A 22,012-nucleotide genomic window follows, 5' to 3' on the forward strand; every position below is an offset into this window, starting at 1 on the left:
TAACTTAACAATTTGCTTGAGATTGTGGGTGACCAGATTAGTATGTTTGTAGACGACACCAAACTGGTGTCACCCAGTACATGCTCTCTTCTTACTGCTCTCATCAGGAAGAAGGTACAGGAGCCTCAGGACTCACACCACCAGGTTCAGGAACAGTTACTACTCCTCATCCATCAGGCTCTTAAACCAGAGGTGATAACTTCACTCAACTTCAAATGTCTGTCATTGACATGTTCCCGTAGGCAATGGACTCACTTTCTAGCATGCTTCATCATGTTTTCGATATTTAGTGCTTGTTTATTTATTATTATTGCTTCCTTTTTCTGTATTTGCACAGTTTGTTACTTCTGCACTCTGGTTGAACACCCTAGTTGGGTGTTTTCATTGATTCCCTTGTAGCTTTATTATGGCTGATCCATTTTTTTCTCTCAGCCCCAGTCTCCTGCCTTCCGTCCGTATCCCTTCATGCCCCGACTGATTACAAAGCTAAAGATCTGCCTTAAATATATCCTATGCTTTGGCTTCCTCAGCCACTTGGGACAACGTATTCCACAGTTTTACCATTCTCTGGCTCACTGAATTCCTCTTCATCTCTATTGTTAGTGGATGTCCCTCTATTCTGAGGCTCTGCTCTCTAGTCTTAGATTCGACCATCATAGGAAACACCCCCTCCACATCCACTCTGTCGAGGCCTTTCAACATTCAAATGGATTCCTCCATCCCACCCTCAATCCATTCCCAACCATCCCATCGAGAGAGGCCGATGCGTAAGAAACTGCTGACATTACCAGTACAAGCTGTGCCTTGAGAATTGGCCACAAACCCTCTGGAGCACACACAACGGTAACTGCCAACCACGTTCTCGCATCGACCATTGGGGCAGGGTGAAGGCCTTTGTCCACATTCATCCACATCTGTGGAAAACAGAAAACACTCCAATCCTGGGAACATTAGATACCTGTCCCAAGTCTGATTGCAACTGCACTCTGACATTGGTTATGAACCCACACTAAACTACTCTTTAGGCAGTTGGAAATTGTGGCTCATCTGATGGTACGCATATTGTAGTTTCTCCAAAGTAGTTACTAGATGGCATGAATTCCCTTCAACCTAACTCAGTAACATCTCGCCCAGCAATCTATTATATCACTTGCTTGGTGGCATGACAGATGGCAGGGGAGACTCAGTTAAGACCAAAAGACCATAAGGTACAGAAGCAGATTTATGCCATTTCAGCATGGCTGATCCATTTTCCCTCTCAGCTGCAATATTCGGCCTTTTTTCTGTACCCCTCCATGACCTGACTAATTACAAACCTAAACATTGGCCTTAAATATACCCAATGATTTGGCCTCCTCAACTGCTTGGGACATTGTATTACACAGATTTACCATCCTCTGGCTAAAGAAAATTCCTCCCCATCTCCATTCTAAGCGGATGTCCCTCTCTTCTGAGGCTGTGCCCTCTGACTTTAGACTCCAGCATCATAGGAAACATCATCTCCACATTCACTCTACCAAAGCCTTCAACATTCAAATGGATTCCTCCATCCCGCCCTCAATCCATCCCCAACCATCCCATCGAGAGAGGCTGATGTGTAAGAAACTGCTGACATTACCAATACAATCTGTGCCTTGAGGATTGGCCACAAATCCTCTGGAGCACACACAACGGTAACTGCCAACCACGTTCTCGCATCGACCATTGGGGCAGGGTGAAGGCCTTTGTCCACATTCATCCACATCTGTGGAAAAAACAAAACGCAACACATAATCCCACATGTGTGTGGACAGGAAGTCCAGGATCCAGCTGTACAAGGCAGCGTGAAGGCCAAGGTCTCTGAGCTTCTTGTCAAGCCTGGACGGAATTATGGTGTTGAATATTGAACTGTAGTCCAAGAACAGCATTCTCACAGAAGCATACTTCTTCTCCAGATGTGTAAGGACGGTGTGTAGAGCTGTGGCTATTGCATCACCCGTCGATCGGTTGTGTCGGTAGGCAAACTGTAGGGGGTCCAGTTTGGGTGGTAGCATACTACAGATGTAGTCCTTGACCAGCCTCTCAAAGCTTATTATTGTGGTGAGAGCGACAGGACACCGGTCATTCAGACATGTTACCTTGGTCTTTTTGGGTATAGGAACAATGGCGGATGTTTTGAAGCAGGAGGGAACTCTGCACTGGGAGAGGGAAAGATTAAAAATGTCTGTAAACACACCTGCCAGTTGTGCCGCGCACATCCTGAGTACCCACCCTGGCACGCTATCTGGTCTCACAGCCTTGTGACTGTCCACTCGTTGGAAACACCTGCGTACTTCAGCCTCAGAGATGACCAAGGTGCAGGTTGCTTCGGTGGTTCTCCTCAGGGGCTCAGTGTTGGCGACATCCAACTGAGCGTAGAAAAGATTTAGCTCATCTGAGTGAGAGGCAGTGAACTTGGAAAACACCACTGTGTTTAGCTTTGAAGTCTGTGATGGTGTGCAGACCTGTGTGTGTTGTTGGTGAAGAGTTGTGTCTGGGCCTTGTCCCTGTATTGTCATTTCACTGCCTTGATGACACTGCGCGGATGGTAGCTGCATTTCTTGAGTTCCTGTTGGTCACCGGCAACGTAAACTGTGTCACGCGGCAAGTGCTGCATGAATGAAATTGTTGATCCAGGGGTTCTGGTTTGCATAGACCCTGACTGATTTTTGGAGGACAATGTCCTCAGTGCACTTGTGGATGAAGCTCATGACCCCTTGCATGAACTTGGAGACATCCTCATCATGAAAGATTTAGTGGGAGGAGATACCAACAGCTGGAGTGCTGCAGTCCAGGAGAGGTAACACTGGAGGTGGTGTAGCGTTGCACCCTTGCTCGATGGGGGGGGGGGGGGCACCCTCCAGCTGCTGGTATTGTAGCACATAACGGTGGATAAATCCCTCAGGCATGACCAGATATATCTTAGGGCTGTTTGGGAGGGAAGGGAGGAGATTACAGGGGTTGTGATAGTGATTTTTGTATCTTTATTAACCACTGGTGAAGGACGGGAAGACTGCTGATGCTGTGACTGTATTTAAGAAGGTCTACATGGACCAGTCAAAGCAGCACAAGCCAGTGAACCCTGAACTCAGTGGAAGGAAAGTTACCGTAAAGGATTCTGAGGGCTAAGAGCTAGTTGCATTTGGAAAGGCAAGGACTGATTTTAGTCAGCATGGCTCATGGGAGATCATGCTTCAGAAGTTTAAAAGATTTTTCGTAAGAAAGTGACAAACAGGATTGATTAGAGCAGTGTGGTGGATGTTGTCTACATGGATGTTAGCAAGGCCTTTTATAAGGTCTTGTATGATAGGCTGGGGAAAAAGTTTAGAATACAAGATGAGTTAGAAAATTGGAAACAAAATGGGTTTGGTGTTAGGAGGCAGAGGGTGAGTGTGAGAGTTGGTTTACAGATTGGAGGCCTGTGACCAACAACGTACAGCAGGGATTGATGCTGGGTTCATGGTGGCTCATTATATAAATTAATAATTTGGTTGAGATTGTGGGTGACCTGATTAGTATGTTTGTAGATGACACCAAACTGGTGTCACCCAGTACATGCTCTCTTCTTACTGCTGTGATCGGGAAGAAGGTACAGGAGCCTCAAGACTTACACCACCAGGTTTGGGAACAGTTACTACCCCTCAACCATCAGGCTCTTAAACCAGAGGTGATAACTTCACTTGTCCTGTCATTGAAAAGTTTACAGAACCAATGGACTCAGTATCGAGAACTCTTCATCTCATGTTCTGGATGTTTATTGTTTGGTTATTTCTTCTTTTTGCATTTCCACTGTTTGTTGTCTCTTATACTCTGGTTAAATGCTGTAGTTGGGCTGTCTTCCATTGATTCGATATTGGTTTGTTGAGCATGCCCACAAGAAAATGAATCTCAGAGTGGTATATGGTGACGTATGTTTTGTTTGATAATAAAATTTACTTTGACCTTTGAACTTCGAAACAGTATAGAGGAAGATTTTCTCTGTACTTAATCTACAATATATGTACCATAGAGGGTGTGAGAAAACAGTTCAGATGGAGATTTGCCCCACAACTAATCTACACTGTTCCTGCTATGGGATGTTCAATGGAACATTGAGATATATTCTATATCCAGCTCATGTTGTCCCTCTGTGACATTATGTGACAAAGGGAGATTTACTCCATAACTAATCCAGCTTCTGAACCACTTAAAGGGATAGTGAGGAAAAAGATTTAATCTCTAATTCATTTTGATGGGAGAGTGTAGAGGGAGCTTTCCTCTCAATCTAATCTGCACTATCCCTGTCATGGGTGTGTTTTATGGGTCAACACCAAGGAAGTTTACTTTATGTCTCGCCTGCGTTGTCTCTACAGTGGGAATGTCTAATGGGATACTGCAGAAGGAGATTCACTCTATATCTAATTTGCACTGTCTGTTCTGGAGGTTTTTGATGTGACAGTTACAGGGAGTTTTTCTCTGTATTTGCCGAGTATGTTTGATGATTTTAAGAGCTGTCTCTCCTGTGCACACAGTGCTGTCGGTATTATAGTTTAGAGACACTAACAGTTTTACCTGTACACTTTTGATCCCGGAGCTGGTATCCTGTGGAGCAAGGGAGGCAGTGGAAAGATCCAATGGAATTCACACACTCCGAGTTTGGACAAACGAGCTCATTCAAGCACTCATCAATATCTGAAAGAAAGCAGAATCCCTGGAGAGTTAGGAGGTCACCGTCCCTGGATGGCTGATAAATCCCTCACCTCTGCTCTTGGTTTTAACCTTTAATTTCATGGTGACCATCTCCTCCCTCTTTAACTTCAACAATTCTGTCTCAGCTCCCTAATTCTCTCATTACACCTAGTCTTCGATATAAAATTAAACCTCTTTATCCATCCTGTCACCTTACTGACTCCATGAATCTGTCCATGGAGGGATGCTTCCACATTCCTTGTGGTCTTCTGGATGTGGGAGGAGTTGGGAACATGGGGGATGACACCTGTTTCCACATTTGTATAGGGTTAGGGAGTTGTACCTGTGGGTCAGATGGTGGATAGATACTGGGTCCTACTGTTCGGGCCCGAGTGACAACAATTGCCTGGAGTTTCAGGTAAAACCATAAGACCATAAGATATATGAGCAGAGTTAGGCCATTTCATCATGACTGATTCATTTTCCCTCTCAGCCCCAATCTCCTGCCTTCTTCCCATATCCCTTCATGTCATGACTAATCAAGAATCTATCAGCCTCTGCCTTAAATACCCAGTGACTTTGCCTTCACAGCTGCCCATGGCTACAAACTCGAGATTTCTGTCTAAAGAAATTCCTCCTCATCTATGCCCTAATTGGAAGTCCCTCTATTCTGAGGCTGTGCCCTATGGGTAGTAGACTCCCCCAACATAGGAAACACCCTCTCCATATCCACTCAATCGAGGCCCTTCAACATTCAAATGGATTCCTCTATCCCACCCTGAATCCATCCCCAACCACCCCATCGAGAGAGGCCGAGACTTAAGAAACTGCTGACATTACCAGTACAATCTGTGCCTTGAGAATTGGCCACAAACCCTCTGGAGCACACACAACGGTAACTGCCAACCATGTTCTCGCATCGACCATTGGGGCAGGGTGAAGGCCTTTGTCCACATTCATCCATATCTGTGGAAAACACAAAACATTCCAGTCCTGGGAACATTAGATACCTGACCCAAGTCTGATTGCAACTGGACTTTGACATTGGTTATGAACCCACACTAAATACTTTTCAGGCAGTTGGACATTGTGGCTCATCTCTTGGTACCCACATTGTAGTTAATACAAAGTAGCTACTAGATGGCATGAATTCCCTTCATTTCAACTCAGTAACATCTCCCTCAGCAATCTGTAACATCCCGTGTTTGTGGCATGACAGGTGGCCAGGGAGCTGTGTGCCCTCAGTTGTAGTGATAACTCGGCCTCAAGCTGCGGGCTTACCTGCTGCAGCAGTCCAGGAGAGGACACACCAGAAGCAGTGTAGCGTGGTGCCCATGCTTGGCTGGGGACTGCCCTCTAGCTTTTGATCGGTGAAATTGCGTGCGTGTGTTTGTCTTTGGACTGCTGAGAACTGCACCATCAATTTGCGGGACATGCCATTTAGGGACCTGGGGCTAAATATATTTATTTTTTGTGTGACTCTCCGCTTGCACATTATCTTGAAACTGTTGTGTTGTATGTTCGGCACCTTGGCCCCAGAGGGACACTGTTTCGTTTCTCTGTATTCATCTATGGTTGAATTAAAATTGGATTAGATTTAATTTGATATTGATCCCACACCCATCATCTCTTCTGTCTGTCCATCTGATCCCAACTTAACCTACTTTGTCCACTGTGCTACTGTGTGGTGTATCAGCTCAGGCAAACACTTTGCCACAGTGGATGAATTTCAAAGGGAGACTGTTAGAATTGAGTGACTGTTTCTCATTATATTGAGCAGACAGTGGATCAAAGCCCTCCTGAGCTTCCCTGGAAGTACACGAATAAGGAAATTAAAAGAATATATAAGATATCACTGCAGATAGATAAAGACTAATAGATTCCATTTGTGAAAGGGTAACTAATAAGTCTTTTTACCTGAGCACGGGAGTCTAATACTAGAGAGTGCAGGTTTAAAAGAGTAAAGACTCAAAAGTGTAGTAGAGGCATCCACACTTTCAGTGTTTTAAAAACACTTGGACAGGTACATGGATAGCAAAGGTCTAGAGCAGAAAATTCCATCCCTTTTAATGCTATGGACCCATACCGTGAACTGAAGGATCTGTGGACCACAGGTTGGAAACCCTTGATTTTAGGGTTATGGGTCAAATACAGGCAATGGGAACTAGTTGTGGATTCAGCCCAGTACATCACAGGCAAAGCTCTCCCACCCATTGAGCACATCTACATGAAACGCTGTTGTAGGAAAGCCACATCCATCATCAGGGATCATCACCACCCAGGCCACGCTCTCTTCTCCCTGCTGCCATGAGGTAGAAGGTACAAGAGCTTCAGGACTCAGACCACCAGGTTCAAGAACAGTTACTACCCCACAACCTTGAATAAAGTGGGATAATTGCCGTCACTTGCCCCATCATTGAAATGCTCCCACCACCAGTGATTTCCCTTGAAGGACTCTTTATCTCATTATCTCATGTTCTCGTTATTTATTGCTATTTATTGATATTTGCATTTGCACAGTTTGTTGTCTTCTGCACTCTGGTTGATCTGTCATTGATCCTGTTATAGTTACTATTCCATAGATTTGTTGAGTATGCCCACAGGAAAATAAATTTCAGAGTTGTATACGGTGATATATATGTACTTTGACAATAAAGTTTACTTTGACCTTTGAAGAGCCTGGTCCCTAGCTGTGTACCACACGAATCTATAAATGTCCTTCTCACCCCCAAACAGTCCCAGCAATGCTGTCTGTACGCAGCAGTCATTTACTCACCGACACAGCGCGATCGCTCAGCATTCAGCCGGAACCCCGCGTTGCACACACACGTGTACCCCTGCTGTCGCATCATGCAGCGTCCTGGGCCACAGACCTGTGGAACTCGGAGGCAGATATGAAGCTGAGGAGCTATGGGCAGAGAGTGAGATCTCAAGAGTCAGTGAGATTGTACAAAAGGGAAAGAGACTGAGAGGGGGAGATGGGGTGAGGGAGAGAGGAGGTGACGAGAGGAGAAGGGGAAGGGATGGGGGGGAGGAGAGGAGAGAAGAGGAGGCGAAGAGGAGAAAGGGAAGAGTGGGGGAAAGAGGAGGGGAGAGTGGGAGAATGGGGTAGAGGGGAAGTGTAGAGGTGGAGCAGAGTGATTGGGAGTGGGGGGAGAGACCATAAGACCACAAGACATCGGAACAGAATTAGGCTATTCAATCCATTGAGTCTGATCCGCCATTCCATCATGGCTGATCCTGGATCCCACTCAACCCCATACACCTGCTTTCTCGCCATATCCTTTGATGCCCTGATCGATCAGAGAGTGATCAACTTCACCCTTAAATATATGCATGGACTTGGCCTCTTCCGCAATCTGTGCAGAGCATTCCACAGATTCTCCTTACCTTTGTTCTAAAGGGTCTCTTCTCAATTTTGAGGTTGTGCCTCTAGTTCCAGATACACACACCCCCCTCCATATGAAACATCCTCTCCACATCCATCCTATCCAGTCCTTTCAACATCTGGTGGGTTCCAATAAGACTCCTACGCATTCTTCTAAATTCCAGTGAGTACAGGCCCAAAGCTGTCAAATGCTCCTCGTATGCTAATTCGTTCATTTCCAGAAACATCCTCGTGAACCTCCTCTGGACTCTCTCCAATGACAACATATACTTTCTGAGATTTGGGGCCCAAAATAGTTGACAATACTCCAAGTGCGACCTGACTAGTGTCTTTTAAAGTCTCAGCGTTATCTCCTTGATTTTATATTCTATTCCCCTTGAAATAAATGCCAATGTTGCATTTGCCTTCTTTACCACAGATTCAACCTTTAAAGTAATCTTCTGGGAGTATTGCACGAGGACTCCTAAGTCCCTCTGTACCTCTGATGTTTGAACCTTCTCCCCATTTAGATAATAGTCCACACTATTGTTCCTTTTACCAAAATGCATTCTCATACATTTCCCAACACTGTATTCCATCTGCCAATTTTTTGCCCATTCTTCCAATTTGTCTAAGTCCTGCTACAATCACATTGCTTCCTCAGCACTACCTACCCCTCCACCTATCTTTGTAGAGAGGGAGAGGAGAAGAAGTGTGGAGGAGGGGGAGAGTGGGGGGGGGAGGGGGAGGGATGGGGGAGAGGTGAGGGGGAGATGGGGAAGAGTGGGAGAAGTGGAGATTGGAGGAGGGGACATTGAGGAGAGGGAGAAGGGGAGAGTGGGGGAGAGGGAGAAGGAGAAAGTGGGAGAGGTGGAGGAAAAAGTGAGGGAGAGGGAGAGGATAGGGGATGAGAGAGGAGATGGGAAGAGTGGGGAGAAGGGAGAGAGGGAGAAGGGGAGATGAGAGGGCAAAGTATGGAGAGGGAGAAGGGGATAGTGGAGGAGGGGGAGAAGGAAAGTGTTGGAGGGGGAGAGGACAAGGGAGGAGAGGAGAGGGGGAGAGGAGAGGGGAGAGAAGATGGGAAAGAGCGGTAGATGTGGAGAGATGGAGAAGGAGAGTGGAGATCAAAGGGGAAGTGTGAAGAGAATGGGAGAGGAGATAGGGAGAGTGGGGTAGAACGGGAGGGGGAGAATGGGAGGGGAGAATGGGAGAGTGGGGTAGAACAGGAGGGGGAGTATGGGAGAGGAGATGAGAAGGGAAAAGGGGAGAGGGAAGGAAGAGTGGGGGAGAAGGGGAGAGGATGAGAGGAGGACAGTTGAGGGAAAAGGAAAAGTGTGGGAGGGGAGGGGAGAGGAGGGGGAGGGAGGAGAGGAGATGGGGAGAGTGGGGGAGAAGTGGGGAGTGTGAGAAGGGGAGGGAGGGGGAGGTGGAAAGGGATTAGGGGAGAGAAGAGAGTGAGGGAGGGAGAATGGGGGAGAAGTTGAGAGGAGAAGGTAAGAGAAGAGTCAGAGAATAGGGGACAGAGGGCTTTTGAGAGAGAAGGGAAGGGGAATGATTAGGGGAAGAAGCAGAGAGGAGAGATGGGATGATGAGTAGAGGAGATTGGAAGAATGGGGGTGGGGAGGGGAGTGATTTGGGTTGGAGGGGTAAGAGAGAAGGGAAAGATTAAAAAGAAGACAATGAGGAAAACAGAAATGCAGAGAGAGGAAACACAAACAAAAATAGTGAGGAGAAAGGGATTGACAGCAGGAGGTGAACGATAAGGAGAGAGACTCGAACAGAAAGAGCATTGAGAAATGAGGGAGTGCTGATAGAGAGGGAAGGATATTCAGACAGAGAATTAAAAAAGCACAGTAAAAGAGAAATTTGCAGATGCTCAAAACGAACAGTTATATTCAAAGTAGAGAACAGTTAATCTTCTCAATTTGCAGAGCAAAGGATGAATACTTTCTGATGTTTCAGGGATCATATATACATTTTAACACCTGAAGACATATATGCAGAATTAGGCCATTCAGCCCATTGAGTCTGATCTGCCATCTCATCACAGCTGATCCATTTCCCTCTCAGTCTCATTCTCACGCCATAAGATGTAAATAAGGTTGAAAGAGTGTAGAGAAATTTTACAAGGATCTTGCCAGGTCTAGAGAACCTGGGGTTATAAAGAAGGTTTGTATTTATTCTTTAGAACACAGAAGACTGAGGGGAGATTTGATGGAAGTATACAAAATTATGAGGGGTATAGATAGTGTAAATGGAAACAGGCTTTTTTCACTGAGGTTGGGTGGGATTACAACCAGATGTCAGGGGTTAAGGGTGAAAGGTGAAAGGTTTAAGGGGAACATGAGGTGAAACTTCTTCACTCAGAGGGCAGTGAGAGTGTGGAATGAGCTGCCAGTGCAACTGATGCACGTGAGCTCAATTTCAACATTTAAGAGAAATTTAGATAGATACATGGATGGTAGGGATATGGTCCCAGTGTAGGTCACTGGAAGTAGGCAGTTTAAATGGTTTTGGCATGGACTAGATGGTCCAAATGGCCAGTTTCTGTGCTGTACTTTTGTGTGACTATGACTTTAAGACCATAAGACATGGATATGGACATGGACGTGGATCTCCAAGATGGTGGCGCAACGCAGCTTGCAGCGGCCTCTCCAGAGTTGATATCTGTTATTTGTTAAGCAGGGTGCCGTGCACAATCCTAATCTGATGAAAAACGGACATGGGAGCACAATGGAACATCTGGAAATCTCCAGGAAGGCCTTCTTCATTGCTGCTGCTGTTGTGAGGTCTGGGTCTCTGCTGAGAAGAACAGGACCCCAGTCCTCGGGGTCGCATCTTGGAGAGGCTGTGCCGGAGGGGATGGTCGGAGGCTCGGAGGTTCGACGGACTAGGAGTCCGCTGTGATCAGGGTGCTTTCACTGTGTGCTGTGTCTGCGAGGCTGAGTCCGGCGGTGCCTTATCAGTCCATAATGGGGGGTATTCCCTTCTGCCGCCTGCGTGGGATGATGAGTCTATCTGGACCCTGAGGACTTGTGGAAACTGTGTGGTGGTTTCTTTCGAACTTATAGACTTTTAACATCTTTGGGCTATTTTTTACTGTGCCCATGGTCTGTTTTTTTAATCAATTATGGTATTGTCTACATTGTTGTAACTATATGTTAACTATAACTATATGTAACTATGTGGTTTTGTGTAGATCTAGTAGCTTTAGTTTTTGGTTTGTTGGGTGGTAGAGTCGGTCTCCTGACTTGGTGTCTGGGTAGTCTTGTTTTGTCTGATGGGTTTGGAGTTCCTTTCCGGGGAACGTGCTAAGATGGTAGCGTGATATTAATACGGAGCAGCCTCTCCGGACTCTGGATTGGGGATTGCCAAACGTTATGTGGATTTTCTGGTGTAGTCTGATTGTCATATGCTTGTGTGATATCATTCTGGAGGAACGTTGTCTCATTTTTTTTAACTGCATTGCACTTGTGGTTTCAAAATGACAATAAAGTGAAATTCAATTCAATTCAATATTTTGAAAAAGATCTGGGCCAGGCGATGAAAACTAAAACTATAACTGATGCTGAGCAGGTGAGGCAGCATCTGTAGATAACTTTTTCACCATAACTGTCTGAATTCAAAGATGGTTTAAGCTGTGGAGGAGGTAGAGGAGGACTGGTATCAGCTGAGAGAGAAAGTGAATGCGTGTTACTCACAGCTGCTCAGTGTGGAGTTGCTGCTTGTTAGGAGGAGAAAGAAAGGAATTGCTGTAACTGAGATGCAAAACACCAGAGTTTCTGGAAATCTGAAAAACAACACTAGAAATTGTGAAATTCTGGAAATACCCAAAAGATCAAGGAGCATTTGCAGAGAGAGAAAAACAAATTCAAATCCAAAGTTGATGGCCTTACTCCTTAAACGTCTGTGAAGAGCACAAATGTCAGGTTGTATACAGTATACATTCTCTGATATTAAAGGAACCTAATCTAATTTCAATTTAAATGATCCCTGATCTGTCAATACCTCCATTGTCCTTTTTTAAAATGATTTTCAGCATCTGTAGGTTCCTGCTTTTTGATGGATGTTTCCTACGGTGGGAGAGTCTAAGATCAGAGGACACAGCCTCAGAATAGAGGGGTGTCCTTTTTGAATGGAGATTAGGAGGAATTTCTTTCGCCAGAGAGTGGTGTATCCGTGGAATTCTTTGCCACAGGCAGCAGTGGAGGCCAAGTCATTGGGGATATTTATGGCAGATATTGACAGATTCTTGATTGCTCACTGCATGAGGGAATACGGGGAGAAGGCAGGAGACTGGGGCTGAGAGGAAAATTGGATCAGCCATGACTGAATGGTGGAGCAGACTCGATGGGCCAGATGGCCTAATTCTGCTCCTATATCTTATGGTTTCAATAAGCCACCCTCATTCTTCTAAGTTCCAGTGAGTACAGGCCCAGAGCCATCAAACACTCCGCACATGACAAGCCTTTCAATCTCAGACTCGTTTTATGAACCTCCTTTGAACGCTCCCCAAGTGGCAGCACATCCTTTCTTAGCTGATCTCCACATGGACAGATGGGTTAGGTTAATCCCCTTTAAACTGCACTAGGCCTTACTACCTTTATCATTTCAACTTGCCACAGCTCAGCCAGACCTGCTGCTCGCATCGAATGGAAGCTCAAATGAATTTTAACCATCTGACCACAATGTGGATATAATCATCAGATTTTAAATTAAACGTAGCACTACACAAAAACATTTCCAGATGTGCCGACACTGGGCAACTACTGAACAGCTTCAGAAATTGAGGTCATCCAAGAAGTTCAAAAGCAAAATTCCTCGTGTTTGACAGTCTAGGATGTTCCAGTTGACTAACGAAAATAGAACCAAAAGGCAGAGTTTCAGATTAAAAGATAAGACCATAAGAGGAGGAGTCATGATGGCGCTAATTTGCAACTCCTTCATGGTCATCTACGAAAACTGTTTAATTTCTACCATTGATGTCTCTCCTTTTGCTTTTCAGTGTGGATGGGGTTTGTTGGAGATGCTGACCTGGAGTCATAGTCAGTCTTTGGTTCGTTGTGGTGGAGGCCCATGGCCAACCGTTTTTTGATATACCAAGGATGCAGACTAGAAGATGAGCACGCCTTCGGGGTACTGAGGTTTCATGACCCTGTGGACAGGTTGATTCTAAGCCAATACTGCTGAGTGAAGTGCCGTGGGCGAGAACAGAACACCAGGAGCAGTGGTTCAGCTGCCGGAGGCTCTGTACTGAATTGTGCTCTCTCTCTCTCTCATTGGATTGTGAGAGATTGTGGTCGATTCTCGGGTCACAGGACTCGGGGGGAGGGGGGGTAGAAAAGCAGTGTGACAGACTTTTAACACCATAAAATCAGCAAGTTGTTTTGTTATGTCTTCCCTCTCGGTGTGAAAGGGGACACCTCTTTCTCTTTCTCCCTAATAAAGGGAAAGAGTCTGTGGTGTGCTGAATTGTCGGGTAAACAACTAATTTTTGTTGTACGGTGGATCATGGTCTTTGCTATTGCTTGCCTGGTGGGTAGAGGAGCTGATGATTTTTTGCGGAAGGGGGAGGATTGTTGCTATGCTGCTGCTTGTGCATGGGAGAGGTGGAGTGGGGGGGGGCGGGCCTTCGGGATTCTAACGTTTTAACCGTCATTCATTCTTTGGGACATTCTTCTGTTTTCGTGGATGTCTGGGAAGAACCGGAATTTCGGCATGTAGATTGCATACATTCTCTGATATGAAGTGCGACTATAAGCTAAAGGAACAGAATTAGGACATTTGGCCCATCAAGTCTGCTCCGCCATTTCATCATGGCTGATCCAATTTTCCTCTGAGCCCCATTCTCCCCTTATCCCTTCAGGCCCTGACTAATCAAGAACCTATCAACCTCTGTCTTAAGTATACTCAATGACTTGGCCGCCATCACAGCCTATGGCAATGAATTCCACAGATTCACCACTCTCTGGCTAAAGAAATTTCCCTTCATCTCCATTCTAAAGCTGTTAAGAGTGTGAGGAGGAGAAATTTCTTCAGCTAGAGGGTAGTGGACTCTGCCCCATAATGCCTCCGTCATTGTGTTAATTCAGAAACAGATCAACAGGTTTCTAAAGGTTAAGCGACACAGAGGTTAGGGGGTCAGTGGAGGTACATGCTAAGATAGGCAGTCGGCTATGATCTCAATGAATGGTGGAGTAGACTCAAGGACAGACTGGCCTGTTCCTGCTCCTATGTCTATCTTCAGTGAGAAGCTTCAGGTAGAAGGCACGTGTGCCACAGGACTCATACCACCAGGTTCAAGAACAGTTACTACCTCTCAGCCAGCAGGCTCATGAACAAAAGGGGATAACTACACTCACTTGCCCCATCATTGAAATGCTCCCAATTACCTCAATTTCAAGGACTCTTTATCTCATGTTCTCGTTATTTATTGCTATTTACTGATATTTTTAATTGCACAGTTTGTTGTCTTCTGCAATCTTTCATTGATCCTGTTATTGCTACTCTTCCGTAGATTTGCAGAGTATGCCCACAAGAAAATGAATCTCAGTGTTGTATATTGGGACATATATGAAATTGATAATAAATTTGCCTTGAACTTCTTTATGGTCTTATGGAATGCGGATAACAGAGGACACTGTCAACAGTGGCTAATAACTTGGCCAACAGCAATCTCTGCCATTTGGTGTTTCTGTGGCTTCAGTGATCAGGGGTTCCCATTGACCCCTACGATTAACCAAGGGGTTAATGGACCCCAGGTTGGGAACCCCTGGTCTAGATCCTGATTCGGTGAGAAGCTTCAGTCTTTTGAGGTATTACAAAGGTGTTTGCCTCTTGCTGGCCATTCAAGTGCATCAAGGACTGCCAGAGACTGAGGCTAGGATGCTTCTCCTAACAGAAGGTTAGATCCTTATTGTACTGATTATGATGCTTGATTACAAGAGTTCCCTGTGCTTTAAAAACAGATCATTTCATGAGATTTTTGGCTATGAATCCACGCACCTGGGGTTGTTCTCCAAGGCAGGGCCGTGGTGGTAGTTGTAGGCAAAATGGCGATAGTTGTTATCTCTCTCAACCTGGGAGCTTTACCAGCAATGGAGAGAAAATGAGAAAGATTACTACTGCCCTTTTCTGGGTCCTAATGACCTGCTTACTACCTTGAATCAGCATTGCGACAGATCCACAACACTGATCTTCCACCCAACCCTGAAAAGCTGCCCACAGTTCGCCCTCCAACCATCCCCCAGGCTCTTGAGCCTCAACACCTCATCATTGACTGAATGTCCCAAAGGCCTTTTCCTTCCCTGCAGCCTTACAATGCCCTAGCCCACCCACTACCACACCGTTCTCCACTGCCCTGCCTTTTCTTCACATGCCCACTATTAGCGTACCCACAGTGTGCCAGCCACGAGGTGCCAGGGTGGTGGTTTGCCGCACTAGATTCACCCGCCCTCTGTTTTGGCTACGCTCTTCGTTCACCCGGTTGATGTATCTGAGGTCTGACCTGGTGTAGTGGTAGCCAGGTCCAGCAGGACAGACTTCCCGGAATGCACCTGTAGAGGCAAAGGTGGAGATACAATTATGTAGCTCCTGCAGTTCTCTCCCCACTCCCTGTCCTGAACATTCCCTCTGCTTTTCTCTGTTCAACCTCCCATTCCTTCTCTTCCTCCTGTCCACACCACTCCCTCACTTTCATGTATCTCCTCTCTCCCCCCTCCCAAACGCTATGCATTCCTGCTCACCTCCCTCCCCCCACCCCGACACTTTTACCACTTCTACTTCTCTCCCAGACCTGCACATTCTTTTCCATAACCCTCTCCACCTCTCTTTCCCCTCTACGTAAATACTCTGCATCTGTCCACTCAACAATTCAGAAACAGCTTCTGCCAACCGATTTCTGAATGGACAATGAACCCATACACACTACCTCACTGCTTTTTCATTTCTATTTTTGCACTAATTTAATTTAACTATTTTATATATATATATACACCTACTGTAATTGACATTTTTTCTATTATAATGTGTTTCATTGTACTGCTGCTGTAAAGACAACAAATTTCATGACATATGCCGGTGATATTAAACCTGATACTGATTCTGATTTCCCATCGCTCACCCCATTTCCCCATTGCTTCTCTCACCTGTACTCTCTGCCACTCTTTCCCTCTCGTCCTTTCCTCTCCTGCATCCAGCTTACCTGTGCCCAGAGAGGGACACCTCTGGCAGTTGGGACCCCAGGCTTTCCCCACACGACTGCAGCAGCAGATCTGCTTGGTGATGTTCTGTACAACGGGCAGGGAACAGAACCCACTCCTCCAAATGCGGTAACAGGGTCCCCGGGTCGGTGAGATAACCTGCTGTGCTGGAACATTGAGACCCCAGTGAGCCATTCAGTAAACGCAAGCTGTACTCACACAATCACACTTTAAAAACTCTCACATTTTACCATGCAACACCAGCTGCAAGCAACAATGTGCTGGAGTAACTCAGCTGCTGGTGAATCTCAGCCACTTCTGGCTGGTGGCCAACGATCTAAGGAAAACAACTGAATACTTTGTTAATCACTCTTCTTCTGGCAAACGACCACGGCAAGCGATAGTCTGTAACTTCCCTTTGGACTTGGAGGCAATTCAATGTGGCAGAACAGAGGCAAAGCGAGGCAGTTGCCGAGAGTGAAGAAGACCTGAAGTTCAATCAGTTTAAGTTCTGGGTCGAATCAAGAGGGTGGATTCCAGGCCCCAGAGCATATCGGAGCAACTGAAACCAATATTTGGATGAGGGTTTAAATGCTGGGCCAGATGGAAAAGGTCACAGGGTGCTGGGGTTGGAGGCGAGGGACAGGCCAGTTCAGCTTGCTGCTCCACAAGGTTTACCCTGCTCTTTGCTGAACTATGGGTCTCGGACTTCAGTTCAATTCACTCTTTGCTAGCGGTTATTGTCTGAATGATCTTTTTCTCTCTGCACATTGGGAATTTGATAGTCTTCTCTTTTTCAACGGGTTCTTTTGTGTTTCTTTGTTCTGTGACTGCCTGTAAGGAGATGAATCTCAAGTCTGTAAAATGTATACATACTTTGATAATAAATGTACTTTGAACACCTGATGCAAGTTTTGACTCACATTGTCAACAATTCTCTCTCTCCACAGATACTGTTTAACCCACTGAGTTCCTCCAGCAGATTGGCTCTTATTCCAGATTCCAGTAGTTGCAGTCTTGTGTCAGCAAGTAGCAAGTGCAAGGAAACTGTTTCTATCTGGGGGAATAAGTGAACTAAATTATCCTATCCCAACATCTGATTGGAGTATTGTGTGCAGTTTCGTTCACCTGCCTACAGGAAAGATGTACATCAGTGTACAGGAGAAAATTTACGAGAATGTTGCCACTTGTAGAGGACAAGAGTTATAAGGAAGATTGGATAGGCTAGGATTTTATTCATTGGAGTGTAGAGGATTGAGAGGAGATTTGATAGGGGGATGCAAATTTGAGGGGCATAGATAGGGTAAATGCAAGCAGGCTCTTTCCACTGAGGTTGGGTGGGACTACAACCAGAGGTCATGGGTTAAGGGTGAATGCAGAAAAGTTTAAGGGGAATGTGAGGGGAGACTTCTTCACTCAGAGGGGGGTGAGAGTGGGGAACGAGCTGCCAGCATTAGTGGTGCACATCTGCTCAATTTCAATGTTTGAGAGAAGCTTGGGTAAGTACATGGATGGTAGGGGTATGGAGGCTATGGTCTGAGCGCAGGTCGATTGGAGTAGGCAGTTTAAATGGTTTGGCATGGAATAGATGGGCTGAAGGGCCTGTTTCTGTGTTGTACTTTTCTATAACTCTCACTGACACACACACACACACTCTCAGAGCCAACAGCTTGGGTTGAACTCCCTGTAATCTGCATTAACATTCATCATACAACTGTTAGAAATCAGGACTCCCACATGAACATACAAGTCCTCATGACACTGGCTGAGCCCAGCCAGTGATATCCCACTGCATTTTGCTGCTGGTCACACAGAAAGGAGTTTGTTGAAATTTCCTAGGGTAACCCCCTCTATCATCCAGAGGGATCTAGGATCTATTCACCCTTACCACAGGGAGAGGGCAGTAGAACCTGTGCAAGATCATAAGACATAGGAGGAGAATTAGGCCATTCGGCCCATCAGAACTGCTCTGCCATTCCATCGTGGCTAGTTAATATCATGCTCAACTCCATTCTCCTGCCTCCTCCCTGACTAATCAAGAACGTGTTACCTCAGCTTTAAATAAACACAATGACTTAGCCTCCACAGGCATCTGTGGCAATGAATTACACAGATTCACCTCCCTTTGACGAAAGGAATTCCTCCTCAAATCCATACTAAATGGACGACCCTCTATTCTGAGGCTATACCCTCTCGTCCTAGAATCCCCCACCATAGGAAACATCTTCTCCACATCCACTCTATCTAGCCCTTCAATATTCGATAGGTTTCATTGAGAATCCTTCTCATTTTTCTAAATTTCATTGATTATAGGCCCAGTGCCACCAAACACCCTTCATACAATAACCCCTTCATTCTTAGAATCATTCTCATGAATCTCCTCTAAACCCTCTCCAATGCCAGCACATCCTTTCTTAGATGAGGGGCCCAAAACTGCTCTCAATACTTCAAGTGAGGCCTCACCAGTGCTTTATAAATTCTGAGCATTACATCCTTGCTTTTATATTCTAATCCTCTTGAAATGAATGCAAACATTGCATTTGCCTTCCTCACCATTGACTCAAACTGCAAAGCAACCTTTCAGGAATCTTGCACAAGGACTCCCAAGTCCCTTTGCATCTCAGATTTCTGAATTCTCTCTCCATTTAAAAATAACCTAGGCCTTTATTCCTTCTCCCAAAGTGCATGATCACACTATATTCCATCTGCCACTTCTTTTCCCATTCTCCCACTCTGCCCAAGTCCTTCTATCGCCTCTCTGCTTCCTCAACACTGCCTGCCTCTCCCATCTATCTTTGTATCATCCCCAGACTTGGCCACAAACCATCAATTCCATCATTTAAGTCATTGACATAAAACCTAAAAGGAATCATCCCAATACAGACTCCGTGAAACAACTCTAGTCAATGACAGCCTTTATTCTCACTCTTTGCCGCCTGCCAATTAGCTACTGCTTTATCCATGCTAGAGTCTTTCTTGTAATACCATGGGTTTATAGCTTGTTAAGCAGCCTCATGTGCAGCACATTGTCAAAAGCCTTCTGAAAATCCAGGTACACAACATCCACTGACTCTCCTTTGCTTATCCTGCCTGTTGTTTCTTCAAAGAATTCCAGAAGATTTGTCAGGCAAGATTTACCCTGAAGGAAACCATATTTAACAGCTGATTTTATCACATGTAGGTCTGATACAGGTCCAAGGGGAAGGGTCTGTAGAACCTACATAGTCTGATACACAGGATCATGGGGTTAGTTAGTGTGATGATATTTAAAAAAATGTTCTCCATTGAGTGTACTTGTCTAAATATTCTCCTTCTGGGTGCTCATTAGCTTCATCTGTTATAGATGACTCTATAGGTACAGCTTGCCAGGAGGAGAGTGGTGGAAGGTATTTAGCAGCTCTGGAAGGAAGTCTTTACAACTGTGTGCAAGGTTAAGGAAGTGCTGGAGTTGCCCGTGCTTCCTGGGGAGAACTGTGTGAACTCGTCCTGTCAGCTTGATCACTTACAGATGCACCGGCTCTTGGAAGTATCTTGGACGTAGCCAGGGTTGCAGACGCAGCTGTAACTGCCTCTCATGTTCATGCACTTGCCGTTCTGACAGATTCTTGGCGAGCTGCACTCATTGATGTCTGCAAGAAGCAGGACAAAAGATTTAGGCTCTGAAGACTGGGGGGGTGGGGGAGCACAGGGTTAAAAGCATACTTCTACTTTCATGTTTTATGAGAACTACAACAGTGATGGTTGGGATTTCTGAACAATTATTTTGTACTTACATTTTATGTCCAGATCATTTTCAGAAGAAGAAGAAAGATGCTTAAGGAAGGGCCTGGATTTGCCATCTGTTTTAACCATCTACTCTATAATCCTTACTTGTTTGTTGTTACTGGAACAGTCCGTTCCAGTAGAAGCATTATCATGTAGTACATGCACTCTGAGAACAGCAGCAGGATTATTCTATCCACTTCCCTTGGGATTACAGCCCATCATAAACCCGAAACTACCCTCACTAATGGGGGAGGGAGGTTGGGAGGAGGAGATGGCACCAGAACAGATCAAGACAGAGTTGTGATAAAGAGCAGGTAGCAGAAGATGGGGCCACTGTCTAACTTGGTATGGAGTTCACAGAGGTGGGAGTTGTTGCCCATGACTACCTAACGTAACTCTCTGATCAGAATTGGCAGTAGGATCACATCTTCACAAAGACTTGTGCCGAAGAACGACCAAATATGGGAGGAAACGGGAAGGTTTTGTTGGATGAAGTAATGAGTTACGGCCTTTGTGGCTAGACTCTACCTCTCCCGTCTGATATTTCAGTTTGGCTCCGAATGGCTCCTATAAGTATAACATGGCAAGCGTGGAATTTCATCCATAAATAACAGGATACAAATTAGTTGGGAGGAATGTGCAGAATGTACAGGACGTGTAGAAAGTGGCATAAATCAGTGAAGGCAAATACCTGCTCTCTTTGCACTTGTCACTGAGAATGAGGGAATGGGATTTTCCAAATACCACTATTAATCTCTGAGCCCAGATGCTTCTGGGCTTTCTCCAATGACTTCACTACTGTATGCGCTTCTATCCTCCCGACTTTTACAAAGACTCATTTACCCTGCAAACTGCATTGTACTAGTAGGATTCCAGCTCCTGCTGTATTGGCCAGTTAATGAAACCATCATTATTCTCCCTTGCCATACTCTGCCTACCCATTGAAACGCCACTGTTGATTGGGAAGTGTTGGACGGCAGTGATGCCCACAGCAAGTCAGGGCAAAGAAAACCACATCTGATCAAACATCTCCTCCTGCCCACGCCCAGACTGTGAGTGCTTACGATATTCCCACCGCTGCCTGTAAGGAGTTTGCACATCCTCCTTGTGACAGCCTGGCCTTCTGGTCTCCTCCCACTGTCCAAAGACGTACCTGTTGGTAATTAATTGGTCATTGCAAATTGTCCCGCGATTAGGCTAGGATTAAATTGGGGGAATGCTCAGCAGCATGGTTCGAAGGGGTGGAAGGGTCAATTCCACACTGTACCGCAATAAGTATTCACATAAAAGGATTATCACACAGTGTATGTCCTTTCCAGGGCATTAATGGGCAGGTGGTCCAAAACTCAGGACAGAGACTAGCGGGTGTCCCACCACATCCCCGTATGAAATCATTTCTCATGAGGTGAGGCTTTGACATAGGGCCTACCTCGGCTTGCTGTGGTTACTGCCACCCAGCACCATACCGCATGAGTTACCCAGGGATTAAGTGGTGGAGGAACAGGCTCCAGAACCTCTGGTGTGCTGACTACATTACCTTGACATTCACCGTCAGCTGTTTTCTGAAATCCTTGCGGGCAGTCACTTTCTGCAGAATAAAGGATCAGATTATTAATGAACAAAGAGGAAACAGAGAATTTATTAACGACTGAACCCAAGACACAATGAAGCCTCAATCTAAGGCCCAAAGCCATTGGCCTTGAGGCGGTGGGGTGGGGGGGGGGGGGGGGCACAAGGTGTCTTTTTGTCCCTGGACATCTCAGTGCTGCAGAAATCTGGCTACAGAGCTCAGGATCACAGTGACTGAAGTTCAACAGGCTACATCCTGAGGTGGCTCCTTCCAAACAGCAAAGCCTTTGACAAGGTTCCGCATGGGAGGCTGGTCAAGAAGGTTCAGTTGCTCAGCATTCAAGATGAGGTAGTAAATTAGATTAGACTTTGGCTTTGTGGGAGAATCCAGAGAGTGGTAGTCGATGGTTGCCCATCTGACTGG

General features: G+C 45.7%; 1 protein-coding gene across 2 annotated transcripts in view; it reads right to left on the reverse strand.

Annotated features, from left to right (window-relative positions):
• Positions 1-22,012, reverse strand: part of LOC140737325 (latent-transforming growth factor beta-binding protein 1-like) — a 234,097-nt gene that overhangs the window by 111,927 nt on the left and 100,158 nt on the right. For both annotated transcript variants that reach the window (XM_073063756.1, XM_073063757.1), the window contains 10 exons: positions 21,557-21,607; positions 19,761-19,883; positions 16,257-16,421; positions 15,448-15,609; positions 15,059-15,139; positions 7,463-7,594; positions 5,527-5,652; positions 4,570-4,689; positions 1,619-1,744; positions 789-914 (listed from right to left, as the gene is read on the reverse strand). In XM_073063756.1, coding sequence (XP_072919857.1) covers positions 789-914; positions 1,619-1,744; positions 4,570-4,689; positions 5,527-5,652; positions 7,463-7,594; positions 15,059-15,139; positions 15,448-15,609; positions 16,257-16,421; positions 19,761-19,883; positions 21,557-21,607 — 1,212 coding nt within the window. The remainder of the gene's footprint in view (positions 1-788; positions 915-1,618; positions 1,745-4,569; positions 4,690-5,526; positions 5,653-7,462; positions 7,595-15,058; positions 15,140-15,447; positions 15,610-16,256; positions 16,422-19,760; positions 19,884-21,556; positions 21,608-22,012) is intronic.

The sequence above is a fragment of the Hemitrygon akajei genome, chromosome 12, assembly GCF_048418815.1.
Source record: "Hemitrygon akajei chromosome 12, sHemAka1.3, whole genome shotgun sequence".
NCBI lineage: Eukaryota > Metazoa > Chordata > Chondrichthyes > Myliobatiformes > Dasyatidae > Hemitrygon > Hemitrygon akajei.